This window comes from Condylostylus longicornis, unplaced genomic scaffold, assembly GCF_029603195.1.
Source record: "Condylostylus longicornis isolate FDR11 unplaced genomic scaffold, ASM2960319v2 ptg000007l, whole genome shotgun sequence".
Classification (NCBI taxonomy): Eukaryota; Metazoa; Arthropoda; class Insecta; order Diptera; family Dolichopodidae; genus Condylostylus; species Condylostylus longicornis.
The window spans coordinates 1343470-1363734 of record NW_026577976.1 but is presented as its reverse complement, the minus strand read 5'-3'; the positions used below and the strand labels follow the sequence as shown (position 1 = coordinate 1363734).

Below are 20265 nucleotides of genomic sequence, written 5' to 3'. Positions count from 1 at the left end.
CTTCGGAAAATAATTTCTACTTTATGATATGACACCTGAATCCTAATAGATATATTCGGCATTACAAAAACGAAATGATATTAAATATTCTAGATTTCTTTAATTCATTTAAATTTTAATGTCATATCTTAGGGTCTAGAATAAAAAAGATTTAAAATTAGTTTCTACATTTATTTTATTTTTAATTTAAAATTTTAATGAAAATAGCGAATTTGGGCGACAATTTAATTTTATAAATCACCGAACAACATACCGAACAGTTAACAAATTATGTAATCAGCTCAAATTAATAATTATAACCAGGATTTTGGTATGGAACCAGGAAAATCTTGGTTCAATAAATATTACATTACAAAATGAATTGATGAAATCTAGATGAAAAAAAAAAAAATACTATAAAATATCTTAATATTGGCAGCATCTTGATTTTTTTTTCATTTTAATTTTATTGTCCTATATTATTTTTGCCTATATTTTCACTGACTATTAATTATATTAACATAAATAGTAACTATTATAAAAACAAACTAATTAAATAATGGAAATATAAAAGAAAAACAAAATGAATAATGATTGAAAAAAACAAAAAAAAAATGCAATGAGAACAAAAATGAATTTATTCTCCACCAGACCACAATAATTCATCTAAATTTAATTTTCTAACGACACCTTTTGGAGCACCATAACCAGGTCGACCCCAATATGTATCCAATGTTTGGAAATGATCGCTACATGCTTGACGTTCTGCCAATCTATGTAATGTCCGATTTTGCCTTTTTTCAATTACTTGATTATTCAAATCTCTTGTGATATCCAAAGCAAATGGTGTGCTATAACATTAGATGAGATATGATTTTGGATTTTGTATTTTATTACAAATATTATTATAGGTATTATTTTTGATTTTGTTGTTGTTGAAGCGTTCCACAGTGTTTGTTTTTAAATATAGCAATTGAAATTGCAAAATAATGAATTTTTTAATGATAATTTTTTTTTCTTATATTAATGAAATGATGAGAAATTCATAAATGTTAGTGATTTCCATTTTATGTTCAGTGAATTTTATGATTTTTTTTTTTTTGAATTTTTACATTTTTTTTTTTTTTTTTAAATAAAACTATATAAATATAATTATAATATATAATTTTATATTAAATTAAATTAATCTTATAATTAATTTGCATACAGTGAATAATTTATTTTACAACTATATAAGTAAGTTATTAATCTAATTGCATTGAAAGAACAGAAAAAAAAAACAATGAAAAAACACAAAAAAAAAAATCCTAACGAATATGCAAAATGAATTTCTTTACAGAACTACTTGGTGGTTCGTACCTATTTTCCACAGTTCTTTTTGTAACATCTGTACTTGATAAACTTATAGGACGATTTGCACCTCTTCTACGTGCTAATAATGGTACAAGTTCAACATTACTACTTGGTGTTGTTAATGTACCCTCATAACGTGGACATACTTTTGGTGGTGGTTTTTGATGAACTTTCGAAAGACCACTACCAGTTGTATGAAAATCAATTTTCTCTTTTTCTAATTCTAAATCTTTTTGTATTTCACGTTTTAAATCAGCTTTAGTTGTAACATTAACACCAGCTGATGTTCTTACACCATTTTTACTGCCACTTCTTTCAACTTTAACAGGACATTTACAAACACATAATTCACAACAGCTTTTAAGAACTTCATCACCACGTGAACGTTTCTTTTTTAATTTTGGTTTTGCACCAGTTGATCTTGTTCTCAAACCATTTTTAACATCATCCATATCTCGTAACATTTGTTCACTTGTCCAACCCTGATGATGATGGATGAATAACATGAAAAGAAAATAAAATTAAAAAAAAAAAACATTTTTAATGTAATTTCGAAATTATTTTTTTTAAATACCATAGAATGTAAAAAATCATGTCCGACTTTACTTTGACTTCTCCAAGGTTTACCCCCTGGACCTGGTCTACCCCAAGGATTCTTGTAAAAAAAATATAATGAATGGAGTATCAATATTCAAAAAAAAATGTATGTATGGAAAATTTAACTAAGATATGATGATTATGATGATCATGAATTTGTGTATGATTTTGTAATGACGGATTAATGATTTTATAAAATAAAAATTTTAAAACAATGCTGAAATACAAATAGTTGCTATTTACAGATTTCAGTACCTACATATGAAACTATAATCGCGGTTTATAGCTAAAAATTTCAGCAGTTACGTTAAAAGTTTCGCATATATATTTTTACCCTAATGTAACCATAAAATTTGTAATTTTAAAAGTTCAAGTTCTTATTTTGACAAAATTTTCTATCACACTCAAATGAAATATCTTCAGGAATTCTAAAACTTTGTAAAGCTCGGAAAATTTAATCTAAATTATGAATCAAAATCGAGAAATGGCTATGATCGAAATTATTAGGATGTCGTCATTCCATATGTAGAAGGACAACATTCTACATCCTCACAATTCAAAATTAATTGTACACGTTCTATGAAACTCTTATCTTTTTTTAATAAAAATGAAACACATATGTAAATTTTAGGAAAAAAAATAATATTTCTCACCTCTCTTGATTTTTTTTTTGTTCCAGGACATTCTTGTTCAGTAACTACAATTTTATCCAACATTTTATTACCGGTCGGTGTTGTTTTATATCTCAATTCAATATCAACGTGTGGTTTACCTTTTGAATTCGGTTGATCTTTTAATGTAATAAATAATCTTTCGGCAGCACTACGAATTTGTGAACTATCAGTTCGACCTGCACCACCACCTCCTAATTCCCTACTTATACTTATATTTCCTAGATTTGTTGTATTATATGGACTAGTAGGCCCAATTCCAGAAATACCAGAACCTCTCTTTTGACCACTACCTAAACCATGTGGTGGAGGATCACAACCACCTAAATAATGCCCTCTTGGTATACTTGGCCTACGTGATGATGGATAACTTCTTAAACCTGGTATAATTTTCTAAAACAAAAAAAAAAATTATTAATTATAATATTTTCGTATTGGTGATCTTAACTATATGAAAATCAAAATTGAACTGAAATTTTTAAAAAAATTTTTTTATATTTTATTTATTAAAAAAAAAATTTTTTTATTACCGTTCCTGGTGTAGAATGTAATCCTTCAACAGTAATATCATGTCGTCGTACGTCAACATTTGGTGCACCACCACCCGGTTTACCCCATGGACAATGTTTCTGTGATAGATCTGTATACTATAACAAACAACAAGAACATTTTAGACAAAAATCAGTTAGCAGTAATGAAAAATGCAAGTCGAAGGTTATTAAAAAATTTTCTAAAAGACAAAACTTTCAGTTTAGCGATAAGTTTTTAAAAATTAAGAACATATTTTCGTACAGTATATTCAAATTCGAAATATAGGCCTACTTTTTAATAATAAAAGGAAAATGAGAATGCAAAATTTTATCAGAATTTTAGTAACACACTTTGTTAAACTTCCCTTGACTGCAATAAAACAAAAAAAACTTTCAAGTTTTATAAATTTTTATCAGAACAAAAATGAAATTATAGCAAGGACCTCTTAATCCAGTTAAACTTTTGAATTTATGCGCAATAATTTCATATCAAGAATTTCATAAATCATAATTGCATATTGTTATTTAAATTATTTCGATTTTAAAAGTAGGTCTGAAGTTTTGAATTAAAAATTACAAATTATAAATTTACAATAACAACAAAAAAAAATAACAAAATTAAGAAAGGGAATATTCAAGCTGACATTGAAAGGATATTAAGGATAATTGCTTGAAAAAGTTTTTATTTAAATAAGAAAATAAATAAACAAAAAGATATCCTTACAATTCCACATTAAAAAAGATTAAAGTACGCTAAAAAAAAATTATTTTTAAAGTTTTCCACAACTTATCAAAAAAAATTTTTTATCAATATGAAATTCTTTAGAATTTAAAAATGCATTTGCGATGAGTTTAATTGCAAAAATTTTTTAAACATAAAAAGGAAGATATGAGTAAATTAAGTGAAAACATTAAAACTGAAAAATAAAAGGCGATATTGGTCTCAAATAACATTTTTCTTTTAATATTTTCTATAAATGCAACTGATATGAGGAAACACGAATATTTTTTAAGGGAACGGAAATAATTATTATAATTGCGTTTTCACATGCATAAGTACACACAATTACGAAACTGTGATTAAGTTTCTTCTGTGCATTCTTATCATTACTAATTAGTTATGAATGCAAAAATCGCAAATAAACGAATATTTTTAATGAGTATGCTAATTTTAAACCTAAATTAAAATTTTTTACGTAATAGCCTTAAATAATTTATGTATTACCATAAAAGAATCTAGAATTAGAAAACCAAAATAAAACTTTAAATTTTTTCCCTGCTTTACTCCCCTTGGGAGCACAGGGTTTCCACAAAGCTTCTGCAACAGAACTATTTTAGGGGCCATTCGTTTTATTTCTGCTATATATATTATGTAATACACACCTACACATTATAAAAGAGGAATTCCCTTTCTAATCACGTCTGATATACCACAAAAATGTTACCTGCACTATCATAAAATACACATTTTCTTGCTGAGAATTACATTCTAAGTCAATCTAATTGCTATATCCGCCCGACCATGCATTCGTTGGTTAGATTGTAGATTGCAAAGAAGGGGTAACAGGGCATCACGACCAGAAAATATAGATCTATTGTGCCCGCCAACTAGGTGTGGGACATAGCCCTGCAACACCCCCTCGAAACTCATCCGCCAACTTTGAAGGCCGGCAGACCGCAGCTCCGCCGGCGTGAGTACGTAGTTTCCCAGTACCTGGCTTCTCATGCATTCCCTTAAAAAGTGTGCAGAGAACTCCTCATCCTGTCCGCAAAACCTGCATACATCTTCTCTTCCCAGGCCAAACCTTCTAGGATAAGCCCTGAGGCGACAATGCCCCGTCAAGACCCCGGTGAGAATTCTCACCTGAGTCCCATGATTTTCTTAAAGCGCCTCTGGTCATAATTTCCCAAAAGCTCCCTAGCCTGTCGAAGTCCTGGAAGACAAATCCAGCGCTCCGAACGCCACCTCTCCATTTCCTTTTTAATTCTCCTTGAATCGTATGTGGTCCGATTTCGCAGAAGGGCTTTGGCCCAAGAAGAGGTGTGCTTGCCCCCCTTTTCGCCAACGCGTCCGCCGCCTCGTTTTCTTGTACGCCCACATGTCCAGGCACCCAGTCCTTTTTTTTACGTACATAAAATACGTAAAAATATTTGCCGCCCTTTTCCAATCCTCACGACATGGGGACCTACTTTCCCATGTCATCCGATTTTTGTCAAAATTGTCGCCAGTAAAATGCGTCTCCAGAAGAAGAAGAGCCCCTTTGCTCTTCATTCGCCGTGTAACTACAATCCGGCCTCCTCAGAGATGTAGCCTAGCAGCAGCCGGCGTTTCCGCTACGCCTTCGCAAAAGGATCTGAAACTTCTACGCCTGGCCCTGCAGATCTCTTTGTTATACATGGCCAATTTTTCCCTATACCTATCCCAGGTCCCTTCTCGTTTGGCTTTATTTAAAAGCCTGTGAACCTCGCCTCTCATTCCGCTAAGGACTCAAATGACTCGGCCATGGCCCTCCCAACTTCTTCCACACCTCTTTCCAGCACCAGGGGATATCTTCTGAGCCCGGCGCTCAGGTCCTACTTAAAATTTTATCAAGATGCAAATTTTTATTTAATGCAGATCATTGAAAATTCACAAAATATAGTCAAGCGTCTCATCATTGAAAAAATCTCTACGCAATCTCTATAACTTTTTGCAATATTGGTGTTCCAGATCTTGAGAAAAGTGTTTGAAAAAATCAGGCTAATATAATTATGCCGTTTATAGTTGCCAATGTCTTGGAAAACTCTAAATACTTCAAAAAGAGTCTTTGCATTAGAAATACTCGTATAATAAATTTTATTGAAAATCAAAATTAATTTATTTTGATTTTTGACATTATACTTTAATGACGAAATTTTTTAATAATTATATTTACAATTACAAAACTAAATCGTTACGGTAAAATTTTGGCAGCATAGTAATAAAAATTGTCGTATAACAACAACTGATTATGGTAAACTTGAAACAATATTCCTAAAGGTATGCAAGGAAATTTAACTTAAATTTATTTTTTTAAACACACATAAAATCTATATTCGGCAAATTATGATGAACTTCCGGAACAATTAAAAAACTTTAAAATAACCTTAATAATTATTATTGTTTATTATGTAGTTAAGAAATACATACTAAATTGTATATTATTAGACATAATAAATAAATTATTTAACAATATGTGCACATATACCATAGACAAAAATAATTAAAGAAAAGCAAAATATTTTTATGATAAACAACAAAAGAAGCAAAATAAATTTCAAAGGATAATCTGACTGATCAAAAACCGAAGAAATTTTTTATTTTATTCGGAGGATTTCATTTTTATTCCTTTGGATTTTGCTCTTCCCTATAAGGTAAAAAAGTAAAATAAAGTAAAAGAACGAAAACAAAGAAGAAAAAACACATTTTCCGTATTTATTTTTGATTTGTTATTTATATTTGTTACGTTTCTTCGCTTCTAGACTTTTTTTTTATTATAAAATTATTAAAGTCTGAAGACTATAGTCACGAAATTTATATGTCTAAAAGGAAGGCAACATGAAAATTTTATTTAAATTTTCCTCTGAATATTTTCTATTGTAAAAAATTTTTGAAAGAATTTTATATAGACTTATGTAGTATATTGTAGAGCACATGTAGTCGAACATTAAGCTTAAAAAAATTCTATATAATATACTCGTAAAATGTATAAATATAACAATAAAATGGTTAGGAAATGTGCACAAGTATTATACATTATATGATATATGTATGTATTACATGAAATAAAGAAAGAAGAACAGGAGTTTGCATTCATCACTCTCGATAATATTTTAAGGAAGAAAAAATATGTCAAATTTTTGTTTTGTTTCTCATATACTGTTATCTGTCTTTTGGTTTATTCCTTTTTGCAAAAAAAATAAACAAAATTGTTATTTATATAGTGAAATATTCTATATAGAGAAAGGTAAGGATATATAAATATTTTTGAATAGGAAGGATTTATAGAAATGTGTAGGGGTTATATCATATTTGAAATACATACCTACAAATCAACTTTTCAAACTGTTATACATATATAACACTACTATAATAAAAATTATGTAATACATAAATCTAAAATGTTTTGAAATCAGAATTCTTTTTTAAGTAGAAATTCTACTTTTGTACACAAAATCAATTTGAAAATCCTGTTTTTAGGTGGTAACATGACCTATATTTAATAAAATATTCTTATACATTTACAATTATTAAAAGTATATAAAACTTTTACATTCTTATATTAAAAATTAAAGTAAAATATAAAAATTTTTGATAATTTTACATTTATATTTCCTGTTCATTATAATAGGAAAATGATGTAATTTTATGATAAGGTTTTTATATTAAATTTATGAATAAAAATAGAACAATTTAATTTATTCTCTATAAGAATAAGCATGCATACCTTACGAATATCTATTTAAATATAAATCTAAAATCAATAAATTTGTAATTATAAAATTTTAAATTACACACCATTTATTTTCAAAATAAGCAGATTAATCTAGTTGATTATTGCATTGCATTATTAGCTACTAATTGTATAAAAGGAATAACTAGTTATTGCTACACAAGGATAATTTTTAAAAATAACTGTAACACTTTAACACTTTTACAATATTATAACCTTATTTTTAATTAGCCCAAAAATAGAAATTTTATATATGAAAAATTAAGAGATAACATTTTATGCCAAAGCATATTTAAGTAAATATTTATAACAAGCTGCAATACAGGGTGTCCAAGAATCGACAGTACTCCAGAAATAGAGTGATAGAATACATTCGGATGAACAGAAAACACCTAATGGCACTTTACTTTTGTGGCCTTTCTTCTGGAGATATAAGATCTTAAATTTGGAATTTCTAAAAATCGTTTAATTTCTTAATTTTAAGGAATAAATCAGGAATATTGACAGGTAAAATCAGTTTTGTATGCTCATTTTGAGGCGCATAAATTTCATCTTCTAATGGGGAATTAATGGTTTCGAATAATTTTTTAGTTTTAGAGATTTGTATGTCAAAAATCAAAATTTTGGCGATTTGTATGTCGAAAATCAGAAAAATTTCCAATAATTTTGCTTTAAACGTCATTTACTTATAACTAGACTTTACTACTCTATGGTTTTTTTTTACTGGAATACAAGCCATCTTTCAGTTTTATATAACATAATGTTGCCAAAATCTAAGGAATAATATGTCTATAAAGCTAAAACATAAGGTTAAAACATTCGAAAAATAACTGAAACCAAAAATATTTTCAAAAACACAATTACGAGTACTTAAGCTTTATTACTCAAAGTTAAAAATTGTTAACATGTAACTTGGCGGACACCCTATACATATGTATGTATATAGTATGAGTGCGTCATAAATTTTTTCATCAAGAACATAAAAATTCAATTAAAAAATTTGCATTGATTTGTCAATCTAATAAAAAATATTTGAGTGATAATTTATTGCATTTCGTGCAAATCATTTTTAAAATTAAATAAATTATAAAACACCTTGAAATTAATATCATTTCAAATAATAAAGTATTTCTGTACAAATTTAAAATTTAACCTAAATTTAAAAATAAATTATTTTTATAAAAATTTTTAATATATAATGGCTAAAGTGTAAGTATAAAAGTTCTTACATTTTAAAATGTTATTTATAATTAAACAGTTAATTTTGTTCATAAAATAAATGATTTGAAAATTATTTGGAAAAATATGATAGGTTTAAATTTGTTTTGCTATAATATACATAATACTATATTTACATAGTCAGTATAATACATAACAGTATGATACTATATACATAATATTATTTTACCTTAATATAAAATTTAAATATTATATGAGGGAGCAGAGGCAGAGTTGGCAGAGGGGCAGAGTGACACAACCCACAATTAAAATTGTTTTTACCGACCGTATTGCAACAAGAGAGGTTATATGATAATACCAAATTTTGGACGTTGAGTTTTTGGTGGGAACGCACTTCTCCATAGTAGGGAAGCGTAGTAAACTATTTTTAGCAAAATTATTCTTATATATAATTCATATATGAGTTCATCTTGGCTATGTCTCGGATGTTACGATATTATCAACTATTAGAATATTTCGGGCCTCAGGAACTGAGGCATTTTACGGGTCGATAAAAGAAATGTGGTAGAACCCACGTTTTTTCTTAATAAGCCTTAACTCTAATCAGATTGTAAAAATTTTAAAAGTGTCTGTATTTTCATTTACTTGTTAAGTATTGCAGATTATGTACTTAACACCATTAGGTTTTTTAGTTTTTTAGGCAACTTATAACATAAAAAAAAAGCACCTTTCCTCCTTTTATTAAATTAAGTATGGAACCTATTTAGGCTCAGATCCAGATAATGAAAATGATTAACGAAATGGATCACAAAATTACGAAAGACAACTTGAAGGTAATAAAATGGATAAAGGGAAAACACAGGAGAGAAGTTCATGAAACAGATACACAAATCCAACAGGGGCTACCTGCTGAATACGTGTAAAGAAAACGCGTCTGCATGGCTCTTTTAGTTAATTGTTTGACCAGTTTTAAGTATTAAAGCAATTGAGTATAATTTTAGTTAACAATTAATATAGAAAAAAAATAAAAAAGTTTAGGTTAAGTCAGGTATAATATTTCTAATTTAAAGAGAGTTTTATTTTAATTTTTATTTTCTTAATTGGAAGAAAACAATTTGATAATTTGGGTTTGCAGAGCCCGAAATATATTAGCAAAAATTAAAGTATTTTAATCCGAAGAAAAGGAGATTTCTTTCATCCAAATAGCCTTATTATTTTAATATACATACACACTTATGGGGAATTTAAAAGTAATATTTTAAATAAAACTTTTACTAACACAATTGACCATGCAGATTTGTATATAGCATACCATATTCTTATTTATGAATGAGGAGGATGGGTTTCAAAAGAGCTCCTTAGGCAATGTAATTGAGAAATATGTATAGATTGGTGGCACAAAAAGATATCATTCACCGCAATGCACTATTACTGAAAATTTACACCAGCAATCTAAAGGTATATTTTTGGTTAAAGAAATTTCCGCTACATTCTTGCTTTCATAGAGGTCCTTCATAAAAGAAATTTATGTCATTAAAAAAGCCGAAAATTATCCAAGCAGAAAGAATTGAGAAGGAAGAAATAACTGAGAGTAAAAAGAAATTTTCATCTATTGAAAAATGTATCTTTCACTTCAAATTGTAAACAGTTTACGTTCTCCTATTATAAAATATTCGTTGAAAAGAGAAGTAATTTGAAAAAGTTAAAAATAAATCGGTTAGATATCGTTTTATCTGAAAAAATTTTTTAACTTATTGAAATTTCGCTATGCTTTTTTATAAGATAAAAAATTCAGGTCCAATTTCATATTGTCCGTTTAAAATAGTCACAAATTACATTCAGAATAGTCATAATTTAACTTTCAGTTTTCCATCTTGAATGATATAGAAGTTTGGAAGCAAATAAGCAATATAAAAGCCAACCAGTAATATTTCATTTATTGTCCTTTTCTTCCAAATCTTTTTGGAAATGTGCTAAAAGAAAAACTGCTGTGGAATAGCATGCTGAGATAACGGCATCATATAAAAATAAAGTAAAATCTTTATTGAAAAAAATATTGTGAATTAAATTATGGTTAAATAACAAAGAAAATGACAATGGGAGACTGTTACTTTGTTGAAAGGACCGTTACTTTGTTGAACCGGGATACTAATCGCATAGTTGTGTGAAAATTCTCAAAACTTGAACTTTCAAGGTAGAAGTTGAGAAATTAAAATATTTTTAAAAATTTATAAATAAAAGCCGATAAACGAGATTAGACTTGAATTTCAAATAAATAATATTCGAAGTCTAATTTAGAGTCGGGTTGGAAACGTTAGAAATTTCAAAAAATTCAATCAGAAACCCTATAAAAACTTAAATAAGTAATAAAATTTTGTTCGACTCACCTCAAGTTTATCCCTTTGTTGTTTTGTTTTTTCTTCAATTCTTTTCTGCCTCCATTGCATCATACTTTCGTCGGCATTCTTTTTCTCAACAAATTTCTTTTTTTCATCACACCACAATAACGGGTGCTCATATTGATCGTAACAAAATGTTCCCATATCGCTTATAATTAATTATTTTTTAAAAATTTTTAATAACCAAATGAAATTCTTTTTACAAACAAAATAAAAGAAAATCAAATATTTGAAAAAAAATTGAAATATTTTAGACTCTTAGCAACTCAAATTATTTATAAATTGATTTTTTGTTTTCTTAATTAGATTCATTAAAAACTTAGAACTTTTCTTTAACTTTTAAGTTATTAAAAATTAATTAAAATTCTTATAAATTATAATTAAATTTAATCCTTTTCTTATTCCTTGCAAATATTGTTATATTGATGAATATTAGAACAGAATCATAAACCGTTGTATTATTATGAAAATTCCGGTTTTCAAAATTGATCATATCATCTTAAAAACTAAATGTGAACTAAAAAAAAACAATAAGAATGAAGAAAAATTTGTAAATATAAATTCTTATATTATTGAAAAATTAAAACAAATAAAATAAACTTACAATCAAATTTCCTATTTTCGGTTCGTAGGGAACCAAATATAACAGAGTATAAATAAGAAAATTGTATTTATTTTAACTAACGAGAAATCAAAATGGCATTTTATCCTACAGCCAAAAATAGTAACTATATACAGTAGGTTTACCTATTTAATACTTAGGAGTAGTTATATTGTCGTTTAATACAATTTGTTTTTTTTTTCATTAAATATAGACTATAATATTATAATGTAGAATAGGAAAAGAGGAGTAACTATTGCAAAAGAGAAGCTCCTAAATGTTAGTCTGTACCATGCACGAAAATTTTCTTCATATAATTTTCCTTCTCCTATAATAATATAATTATTGTGATTTTTAAATCAGTGACGTTTTTTGTTTTTACAAAATTAATATTTCACTTGGAATATGAAATTCATATGTATATCACCGAAAATTTCAATGTTAGAGCAATAAGAATTTGATAATTCTAAATTAATACACAAGTTCTAGATTTAATTGCCAAAACAGTTAGCTTTAATACAAAGAATTTTTAATTATTAAATCCAGGAATATGCTTCTACGATACAAATTTTAGTAAATGATCAATTAAATTCCTACAATTAAAAGTAAAATTAATACGTGAATATTGTTTTAAAAAACTCAAAACAGTTATCGTCTTTAGAAAGTGCAATATTTTTTTTTGATTCTATTCAAATGCTTCTACAATTATGACTTTCTAATTAAATAATATTATTTTCTAAGCCAAATCTATAATTAATTCAATTTTGCAAAATTTCTGGAACGAAATCTCGTTTTCGAAAATAATATCTTCCCCTTACATATGAAATTTGATGAACAAATAAGCCAGCTTAATATTAAATGTATACGTCTAGCAGGAAACTAAATAATTATCAAAATACTTCACTGTTCAATGTTCAAAATAAGCATGCCACACCACTGAAAGAAAATTATATTTCCTCCGAAGAGGAATAAGTAAAATATAAACAAATGAATACTACAAAAAAAAATTATGATTTCGTCCTCATTACAACTTATCCAATCAATGCGATAATTTAAAGAATTCAGAAATTTCAAAGTAAAAAATAAATTCTTTTATATTGGAATTTCAAAGCAAACACAATATTAAAACAAAAAATACAATTGTAATGATAAAAAATGCATTTCCTTAAATTAAAATGCATTTCATTTTTTATTTTTTTTTTTTAATTTTAAAATATAGAACATAATTATTTCTAATAAGAATAATTTCTATTAAGAATAATCAATAACTAATTCACATATGTATGTAGGTGCACTCATAATTTGATTTTTAGATTTTTTTCGACTTAATATCAAAAAATAGGTTAGTGTTATTGTTCATCGCTGTCAGTCAGTCAAATAATCAGAAATGGTAATAACACGCACTACAAAAACTCGGGCAATCACAGAATATTCCAATTGGGTAAAGACATACACACATTTACATATTTGAAATAATACTTTCTAATCCCTTCCTTTTTTGAATTTCAATAGTATTTTCAAAAAAAAATTGCTTGTATTGTAATATTCCTATTATATTCAAGTTTATATAAAATTCCTAGGTACATAAAACTTTTTTAAAAATTTCTTTTATAGCTCTGTGACACGAAATGTGTATACAGGAAAAAAAATTTACTTATATGGTTACCAAAATAAAGGTGTTTTACATTATTTTTGATTTGTTATCGTTTAAGGAAATGTAAAGTGCACACAAAATTGCCTATCCCACAGGATAACATATTGTTTTAAAGTTATTTTATTTAGCAACTTTTACAGTTAAATACCTACTGTCCTATTTTCACAAAACAATGGTTTACATATTAAGTAATTTGTTGTTTAATCGATTTTACCGCTATCCTCATATGATTTTCAATGATAAACTCCGTAGAGGTTCCAATTTTTAATTTTGATTTTTGAAAATATATGCTTTATAGAAATAGCACTCTTCATAAAGTTTAAAATAATTAAAAAAAATTTTTGATCAAGGTCATGATGAAAAAGTTTATAAAATTCTTCATGCAGATAATAGTGTCTGACAATATTTGGACGAACAAACAATTCTATATCTCAAGACTGCATACAAATAGTCACATAATTTTTTGACTCCTCATTTTTGATATCGTGTATGGTTCTTATATCTTGTAAGGCCAGTACTTTTATTTAAAATGCCTAAATTAAAATACCAGCTCTCCCTCGTACTGATTCTTTCTAAATTTAACAAAAATTGCGGTTCAAAACCGTTGATTTTGTTATAGTAATACAAAATTTAATTTAACAGTTTGTTTTAAAAACGATAGTTTCAAGTCTTCTTTTTCCGTCCTTCCAATCAAAACAATTTCTGATACGATCGACTTTATCAAAAACTCAGTTCCATGCTCTTTGAAAATTACCAATCGAGAGTTAAGAAAGGTTTATATTTGTTTTTTACTATAAATTTTTTATTATTAAAATTTTTATTATAAAATATATGACCTATGCTAGGGAACAAGCTACAGCAATTGAAAAATACTTTTTTAATTCAAAAAATTCAAAAGATTGATAATACATTTAAAATGTTATGCATACAAGCTTGAGTTCGGGCCCAGACACCAAGATAAATATGAATTTTTATTATTTTCTTACAATTTTGACTGTTTGTTATAAAAACAATCACCCATATTCTCCTACTCTCTCACTTGACATGTTGGGTTGTTATTTAAAAATTTTGTAATTTTCTGAATAAAATCTATTCCGAAATTCGAAATTTTATATTGAAAACCAAAATTTTTTTCAATAATATTCCATAACCTCAAGTCGTGCGATTAACTGAATATAGATAAATAATATCTGATTTAAACTGAGTCGGTAAGCTAAATTAGTTCATTCCACGCGAAATTGATACGAGAAAAGAGAATTGAAACGAAAGTTTTTAAGTACTGAATGGCAACTTGAAAAATTAAAGAAATCTTTAGGGTTTCTTAGAGTTAAGGTATCGCAATATAAAAAGTGAAAAAAAAATTAATCTACATCGAGTTTAACTGCTTAACATCATTACTTTTGACCAACAATATTGTGGCTAAAACTCTCCTTCTTTTTTTCCTAAATTTTAATTTCTTGCTTCTTAATACGAATAATTAAGATTTTTCTTCAAATTAAGAGCAATAAATTTTTTTCAAGTTTATTTATTTATTAATTTCCTTGTTTATTTACATAAAATATTGTAATTTTGTCCATACTATGACTTTAATTACAAATAAAAAAAAAATATTTTTTTTTACAAAAATAATGTATGAAATAGTTAAAATAACAGTACAAGCGTGTAACGTTTTTTACAATAGGAAATTCTATTTGGACATTTTGGTTTTAATATTTTTTTTTATTAAAATTGTTCTTATATATTTTATACAAATATTACAAATTTTTCTTTTTTGGGCATTTAAGGACATTTTAATGTATGAAATAAAAGAAAAATAAAAAATTTTTAATTCAAAATAATAAAATTTTTTTTATTCACATTCAAATTTTCCATTTATAGCTACCAATTTTATTAATTATTCATTTTTGCAAAAATGAAAATAGTGCAATTTAACTTTGGTGTTAATTTAATATAAGAAAATATGAATTTTATGATTGGAAAACTTATATTCAGTTTAATTAGTAACATTTAATATTCGCTATAATAACTGAATTCTGTTCACTCCAATTATTAATGGACAATATGTTTTTGAATTTTCTTGAAAATTTTAAAAATTATTTCAATTCTTCAGTGCATATTCTTTATAAATTTAATATATTTATATACATGAGTTATAATATACACGAATTAAACTATGCACGGATCATAATATTAGTTAATGGATTTATAATAAAGCGATTTTTATAAAAATTCAATTTCTAAAAAAATAATCCAAATAAATGAATATATGATGTTAAATAGCTAATGCATCTCAATTATAATTTAGTATAATAGTTAAAATAATTTCAGGTTAACTATTTGTGCCGCATAATTACATATATTGCTTGATTTATTATAAAATTTTGATATTTAATTTTCATAAATTTCGATTTTTTCTATTAATTTTGGCAGTGCAATATCCAATTGAGTATGGTAATATTTTTTATAGCAATTTTATTTTTTTCTGACTCTTAAAATTATATAACATAATATGTATTAAAATAATTTTTAAAATAATTATGACTAATTATAAAATGTTACACCCAAAATAGAATTTTTTATTCATACAATTTTATTTTGTCTTTCATATGAGTAAATGTTAAATATTAAATTAATTGATCTATGCATCGATTTTAAAATTTACAAATATATTAAATTAAACTGAAATATTAGAAAATTAATTTAACATGATATTATAGTGTTAAAGGTGTTTAAATTTGAATTTTGTTTAAAAACGAAATGTTAACAAGCAAACATTTATGACTGTTAAAAAAAATTGCTATTATGTTTTGGTGAAAAACGATTATGAAAATCGGCAATATGAATTTCAAAATATTTACTTTTTTCCTAATCTTAATTGCTAGACATTTAAAATTAATATTCTAAAATAAAGAATTAATCATAATAAACAAAATAAAACTTAATTTCAATAATAATAATAAAAAGGATAATATCAATAATAAAAGTAATAATAACAATAATAAAAATAATAATAATTAAAATTATAATGAAAAATAAAAATAATAATAATTTTATGAATTAATATTCTTCTCAATTTTAAAAATAATTAAGTATAATTTATAATTTTTATGAACTCTCCATAATTAATGATTCGCTCATATTTTATGGTTTACCAATTACTTTTCAGCCAAATTTGGTTTACCAAAAAATTTCCATTATACTTTTTTAAAAGTAATATGGCTTTTTGGAATTTAAACAATTTTATATTAAAAGTACGTTAAATTTCAATAAAATTCCGTTTATAAAATTCCATAAAAAATATACATAAATATTTTTTTTTTGGTACAGAACCTTAGATATAAAATTTTGTTTATATTTCCGAATATAAGTTGAACTTAATTATGACTATTTATCAACTACATATTTAATATTTCACATTTCAAATGTTCAATTTCATTTTAATTTAAAAAAAAAATCTTTAACAGTAATGTGCATTAGCAAAGAAAGGAGAAAAATATGAATTGACTTCATACGAGTATAACATCTTTGTATACAATATCAAATTAATGTTAAAAATATTTTTCAATTAATAAAATTTAATTTTGAACCAAAGATAACAAAATTGCTATTTCATTTTTTGAAAAGCGCAAAGTTATTACGCAATGCTCAAGAAAATATTATATTTTTATTTTGTATAACAGTTGGAAAATTTGTGTTAATCATGATCAAGAAAATTAGTAAGAAAATTATATTACTTTTGAACGAATAATTATTATTAATATTAAACGAATTTTTATATTATTCATTTAAAATTTTACAAATATAAATATAGATTAGTTTTTCTATAACTTAAATTTAAAAAATCTAATTACTTTGTAATATAAGCACCAATTTTCATTATGTTTTTCAATTAATATTTAAGAATATTGTCTTTTTTTTCGAAAAGTTTTCAAACAAAAGAGATGAATCCTCTGTACACTGAAAAAACACTGAATTACGGTTGAACATTAACTCGCAATATCAAGTTATTTCTTTTTACTCTGATTAATATAAATAAATTTTTACAAAATTTTGCATTCAATTATAATTTAAATAAAAAATTTAATTCACAAATTAAGAAAACAAACACAAAATTTTAAAATTATAAATTTTTTTTTAAGAAAATGATAATAATTTATTTTTCGTCTTAAAATTTTTTCTTGGAAACATGCTTGTCGTATATACATTTTTATAAGACAAAATTTTTATATTGTATAACTTGTATATAGAACTTTTCAATAGAACGGTAATTTAATTTAATTATACATAATTCTGTGTTTTACTAAATATTAAAAGACTTCAACAATATTTGGCCTTATTGCAATATTTTCTAAAAGCTTGTCTTCTCTATTCAGCGATTCTCAATTGAGTCAAAAGCTTTAAATTTAAATTTAAAAATAAAAAGTACAAAAAATTTAATTTTAAATTAAATTGTTTCTAATTTTAAATACATGTTTCCATTTTCATGCTAGATTATATTTTTTACATTCTCAGTTCAATTTTAACTTTTTATTATTTTACATTTTACAGTACAATCTTTTTCTGTTAGATTTTTGTCTCAATATATTACAAGAATATATACAATATCAATAATAATTTCTTAATTTCTTAATTGCATTCATAACAATAATTATAATTTTAGTTGTTCTAAGATTAATTTTTATTTTAAAATGAAAATTAATTTTTATTTATTTATTTTCAATTTATTATGGTATTTCTATTACACATTAAATTTAAAATACATTTATAATTAACATTTTATTTAAGTAATTAAAAGTCGAATATATTACATGTTTTTGTAAATTAATAATCAATTTAATTTATTTGATGTGGCCTACGATTTGAACGTATTATAAGCATTAATCATAGTACCGAATTTTATGTACAAATGTTATAAAAAGTTAAGGAGATAATAAAATTATTAAATTATAATTAGAAAAAGTTGGAAAAAAAAGTTTATCCGCATTACTTGTGTCATTGTTAGTAATCTTGAATTAGAAGATAGATGGAGTTGTCAATATCATCTTGATAAACAAAAAAAGAATTGAATTTAGTTTGTTATTAACTATTGAATTCGTACCTGAAACCTTTTGACAATAAAACAACTTAAATTAATATTGTTATTAGAAATTTTTAAAAACGTGATAATATTTCTGCAAAACTGCCTCAATAAATAATCAAGTGGTTGTATTAGCTGAACAAAAGTAGAATAAAATTCAAAATATAGAAGGATAAAAGCTTCTTAAAGGGTTTCTGTTTGATAAAAACCAAAATAAAATCTCAAGATTACTACAATTCCAATATGCACATCTTGTAAAGGAAGCACTTTTAAATTATACAAGCTAGAATCAAAAATTCTTGTTAAAAAATTTAACAAATTTTCACGCATATTAAATTTATTTAATTTTTTGTTTTTGTTTGGTTACTCAAATATTTCAATCTAAATTAATTTAAACATTTAAGGTTTGATTTCGTTTTACGATAAAAATTTCATTATAAATTAAATTTTATATTTAATACGTTAAATTAACTTAAAATTAAATTAAACAAAAAATAACATAATTAAAAAGAAAACAACAAGATTTAATAGAAAAAGGTAGCGAAGCATATTTTGTTTAATTTTGAAATTGGAAAAAAAAATTATAGAAATAATTATATTATGTTTTTTTTTTAAATATATAAACTAAATTAATTATTGCATCCAAAAAAAAACAAATTTAATATTATTTAATTCGATTAATGACTAAATCTGATGCTATCATTAAGCCTTTCTGATATGGTGAATCAGTTAATTCTTGTGCTAATCGAATCCCTTCAATACTATGTTTTCTAGCCAAAAATCTAGTTTGTTCTAATCCTTGTGACTTGTGTACTAATTCGTATGCTCGTTCAACATCACCAGGCTCCTTAAAATGACGCATTATCATTGGATTTAATTCGGGATACTAAAAAATAATAATAATAAAAAACACTTTAATAAATATCACACTCATATATACTGTTCTTAGTCTAGCATAAGAATAGATATTATTAATGTATATACAGATTTATTAAACATATACTATATTGAGGCCTAATAAAATTTTGCACTAATGATATTAAAAATAGGAAAAATATTAGAATTGGTTTACCTTTTCGCATGCGAAAAGTACTGGTGCTGTTGCTAAACCCAATTTTAAATCAGCTGCTGCTGGTTTACCCATTGCTTCCGCTGATGATACAAAATCTAACATATCGTCAACTAATTGAAAAGCTAAACCAATATTTCTACCATATTGAAAAGCAATATCGATTACTTCATCATTAGCACCAGCTAAAATGGCTACCTAAAAACAATTATAATTAGGAAATTAATTAATTATATAAAATTAAAATAAATAAATTAAACTATATAAACCAACCGATTTTAATGAATTTGCAATCAAAGAAGCTGTTTTTTTATATGTTTTTGAAAGATAATGCGCAAATCGTTCATTTTCTGTTTCCTTTGCACCAAGTTGCATAAATTCACCTTGAACTAAATCTGTTGAAATCTTAAAATAGGAAAAAATTTTTTTTTTTTAAATATTAAAAAATTAATAAAACTTTTTATATATTATTTATTTTCGACATTCAATTTTTTTTTTCAATATTACATTCACACATTGATCTACTGAAGTGCGGGGAAATGGTTTTCATATATAAATTACAAATTTATATTTAAGCCGAATTGAATTTAATTTCGGCATTATATAATAATTTTATACTAGCTAAAAGATTACTAGTTATACCTCTTTGCAAAAGAAGGCTGTTTTAAGGACTGTTGCCTAAAT

The 20265-nt window shown here is 25.1% G+C and overlaps 2 protein-coding genes across 2 annotated transcripts in view; both read right to left on the bottom strand.

Annotated features, from left to right (window-relative positions):
- Window positions 1–526: 526 nt before the first annotated feature.
- LOC129618490 (uncharacterized) lies at window positions 527–11324 on the bottom strand. Its single transcript, XM_055533274.1, has 6 exons — window positions 11169–11324; window positions 3131–3247; window positions 2583–2993; window positions 1907–1987; window positions 1339–1814; window positions 527–830 (listed from the first exon to the last, which is right to left on the bottom strand). Exons 1-6 carry the CDS (start codon window positions 11322–11324, stop codon window positions 617–619), a joined length of 1455 nt encoding a protein of 484 aa, XP_055389249.1. The 3' UTR covers window positions 527–616.
- Window positions 11325–17121: 5797 nt separating this feature from the next.
- The window catches only part of LOC129618481 (all trans-polyprenyl-diphosphate synthase PDSS1), a 67736-nt gene continuing 64592 nt past the window's right edge, over window positions 17122–20265 (bottom strand). The window contains exons 6-8 of the mRNA XM_055533265.1: window positions 19855–19986; window positions 19585–19779; window positions 17122–19398 (exon numbers count right to left, since the gene is read on the bottom strand). Of these exons, the coding sequence (XP_055389240.1) occupies window positions 19177–19398; window positions 19585–19779; window positions 19855–19986 (549 nt within the window). The 3' untranslated portion in view covers window positions 17122–19176. The remainder of the gene's footprint in view (window positions 19399–19584; window positions 19780–19854; window positions 19987–20265) is intronic.

Excerpts from the sequence above, each read along its gene's own strand:
- LOC129618490 (XM_055533274.1), bottom strand. The coding sequence starts at position 11,324 with ATGGGAACATTTTGTTACGATCAATATGAGCACCCGTTATTGTGGTGT. Across the intron at positions 1,988-2,582 it reads CAAAAAAAAAATCAAGAGAG|AATCCTTGGGGTAGACCAGG; the intron begins GTGAGAAATATT and ends TTTTTTTACAAG. Across the intron at positions 831-1,338 it reads AAAAGAACTGTGGAAAATAG|CACACCATTTGCTTTGGATA; the intron begins GTACGAACCACC and ends CTAATGTTATAG.